Source organism: Pseudochaenichthys georgianus, unplaced genomic scaffold (genome assembly GCF_902827115.2).
Source record: "Pseudochaenichthys georgianus unplaced genomic scaffold, fPseGeo1.2 scaffold_523_arrow_ctg1, whole genome shotgun sequence".
Taxonomy (NCBI): Eukaryota; Metazoa; Chordata; class Actinopteri; order Perciformes; family Channichthyidae; genus Pseudochaenichthys; species Pseudochaenichthys georgianus.
Genome location: NW_027263084.1, coordinates 39,259 through 42,500, shown reverse-complemented (window position 1 = coordinate 42,500; position 3,242 = coordinate 39,259). Strand labels below are relative to the sequence as shown.

Genomic DNA, 3,242 nt, shown 5'->3' with positions numbered 1-3,242 from the left:
GTTTAAGGCACGGGGGGGGCGCAGAGGGGGGGCACGTGCAACTTGGCAAGAAGTTGTATACAATAAAAATAGACACGTTTTAACAGAGCCGTTTTAACACAGTTAAAAGAAAAGTGGACGAGCCCACGACAAGCCTTTCAGCTATAATGCCCAAATCAAAAGAGTATGATGAGGCATACATCTCCCTTGGCTTACAACTCTATTTGGAAAAACATGTTGCTTATTGCATGGAAATGGGTTATTTTCTTGCCTCCTATCCAGCTGGTCAGTAAAAAAGGGTTGAAGGTGAAAAATGAAGGTGGTATGCATACACCTCAGAGTAATCGCAACTCTTTGTTTACGTAGACCTAATAGTCAAGATTGTTGTCATGATAAAGATCTTTGAACATTCAGCTATTTTTTCTATATTCTATTTCTATCTACATAATGTGCAGATCACGATGAAGACGATGAAGACAATGATGACGACGATGACGACGATGAAGACAATGATGAAGACAATGATGAAGACAATGATGACGACAATGATGACGACAATGATGACGACAATGATGACGACGATGATGACGATGAAGACGATGAAGACGATGAAGACGACGACGACGATGACGACGATGATGATGACGACGACGGCGATGACGACGACGATGAGGAGGGTGCTTATCACAAGGGCTCTCTGTGCTCATATTGTGAATTCTGTGAGGTATGTCTGAATTAAATCAGGGAAATTAAATGTAGTCAACAAAGCTGAGATTCGTTTTATTACTTTTCGAAATGGAAGTAGTACACATGTATGCAATCTTGCCCTGTACACCTGTCCATTGTGTAGTGTCTGTTTCGTGTTTTCCTTTTCTACCCTGCCCTCTCTAGGTTTGTCTTTAACAGTAAATATGTCTCTTCCAGCATTGCGACAACTGTGACAAATGTCCTTGTGAAGAGGGAGACAAGTCTGAACACTGTGATGACTGCAAGGTGAGAAAATAAGCATGATCTGAAGTCAGATGTCACATACGATTATTTGACATATACATGTTCATGTTGAACCCTCCTGCTGGAACAACCATCTTATTTCTGATCGAAATAGGCTTTTCTAACATCTAACATGTGCAAAGATATGCACATGTTTTGTATGTGTATGAAGTGTCATTCTCACATTGTGCAGGAAGGCAGGAAGCAGCCTCGGAATAGACATATCTGGGGTTAGACAAGTGGATCAGGCTTCTTGAGATACAATTTAAAAAATAAATGTGTTTCCTTTTCTTGTTTTTACGATTCAATTTCTTTCTTTTTCACAGATGTGCAATTTCTGCCATGTGTGTCCTGTTTGCCAAACACTTTGCAAGCCTGGTGAGTAAATGCTGAGCTGACACAAAAAAAGGTTACAGTATCAAACTAGAGAGTCCTTTGCCCATTTAAACCGTTTCTGTAATGTACTTTCAATCTTTCATCTTACAGCTTGAAGGGCAGCAAATAGTGATTTCAATTGAGTGGTAGCCGGACCCTTCAATTGTAAGGGAGTAGCAGGCGATTTGTAGTAGCACAGCATAGTGGGCAGGTCGAGGTGTGTGGTTTGTCCATGACTGTCAGGCCTGATACCTAAGATATCTGGCTTAACCTACCCGAACAAACTTGATCTCGCTGAGCGTTCCTATGGCGCTGGTTATCAACTTTGGATATTCATGCCTTCCTTTATACCTGCTGTTTTTGTGATTTTAAGATGTGATAAACATTTTACAAAAAGCATGCACTTCCAAGCCATAGGTGATGGACAGAAGAAAATGCTTCCATAACCACCACTGCCTTTTAAAATATTAAAGTACGCCTACTTAACGCGGTGAAATTTATTTTATTGGATTTTGGTATGAATAAAATAGCCAATATTTTGAATTGTATTCCTTAAGAATGCATCCAAGCAACCCATTTCTAAATGAAATATACAAATGTTACTAAAGTCAAATCTGCTCTTCCCTTAGATAGGGCAGTGATATAGTATTATACAGTAAACCAGCTGTTTTTCCTGCACTTGGCAGCTGCAAATTATTTGTGTTTAAACTTGATTATATGTTTGACTTCTTTGTATTTTTTAAAGATTATAGTTGACTCCTAATTTGTGAAACATGACACTGCTGTCAGAACACTTGTCCAAATACAGTGGACACCATCCTCCACAACGTCCACTGGCTCCCCTTCAAACACCAGATTGACTTCAAAATATTACTTCTCACCTACAAAGCCCTCAACAACCTTGCCCCCCTCCCTACCTCAGTAACCTCATCCAACCATAAACCCCTACCAGTCGCCTCAGGTCTGCTGAAGCTAACCTACTACAGACCATGAGGACAAAGCTCCGGACCTGGGGCGACAGAGCCTTCGCTGCAGCCACCACCCCCTCACTCTGGAACTCCCTTCCCAGTCACATCTGAAAGGCCAACACTCCTATCCTTCAAAAAGAATCTCTCAAAACTCACTTATTCACTCTAGCTTTGAAACTCTGATCAACAAATATTGGTTATACTTTGAGTGGGTACCCAGCATCGTAACACAGCTTGGTGAGATCGAGTTTGTTTGGGTTAGTAGAGCCAGATAACTCAAAGATATCCTGGGTAAGTTGAACTCCCTTTGAACTACAGATCTCGGCTCACACTTACTCTGTCTTTTTTTCTGAAGGAGGTTTTCTTGATGAAGTGACTGGATCCATCTACAAGTAAGTCAGACTTACATGCAATGGGAACCAGCTCAAAGAGTTATGAACTACAGTATGTAACCTCTGTTTGTCCGTCCATCCACAGAACTGTAGCTGATGTCTTTGATGATGGAGATGATGACAACTGAATCCAATCAAATGTTGCCACCATGTGGCCAAACTATTATGTTTCAACTTCACTTCTGATTTTCATTGTTATTTTCTCTTTTTTCTTGAGAACATTAACGTTGTCAAACCAATGACTGAATAAGACATTCTTAAAGAAAACATGATTATACATTTGTGGATTTTTTATTCATCATTAACCATTTAGGGATATTTTAAAGGTCTCCTACCATATTTTAAAGTACTCCTACCATGCAAAATGCACTTTTTGATGTATTTTATACATAAATATGTGTCCCCGGGGGGTCAGGGAACTCACAAAGTGTCAGAAAATAAAACCCTCTCTCTTTATCCTCAAAAATACCCAAATCTCTAAAAACAGGGGTACAACGTAGCTGATCCAGATTTGCTGCCGATATGACGTAATATGGGA

At 40.1% G+C, this 3,242-nt stretch overlaps 1 protein-coding gene across 1 annotated transcript in view; it reads left to right on the top strand.

The window, feature by feature from the left end:
* Nucleotides 1–2,981, top strand: part of LOC117443023 (sarcoplasmic reticulum histidine-rich calcium-binding protein) — a 6,422-nt gene extending 3,441 nt beyond the window's left edge. Inside the window, exons 2-6 of the mRNA XM_034078973.2 lie at nt 435–703; nt 904–972; nt 1,296–1,347; nt 2,668–2,704; nt 2,790–2,981. Coding sequence (XP_033934864.1) covers nt 435–703; nt 904–972; nt 1,296–1,347; nt 2,668–2,704; nt 2,790–2,832 — 470 coding nt within the window. The 3' untranslated portion in view covers nt 2,833–2,981. The remainder of the gene's footprint in view (nt 1–434; nt 704–903; nt 973–1,295; nt 1,348–2,667; nt 2,705–2,789) is intronic.
* Nucleotides 2,982–3,242: the final 261 nt, after the last annotated feature.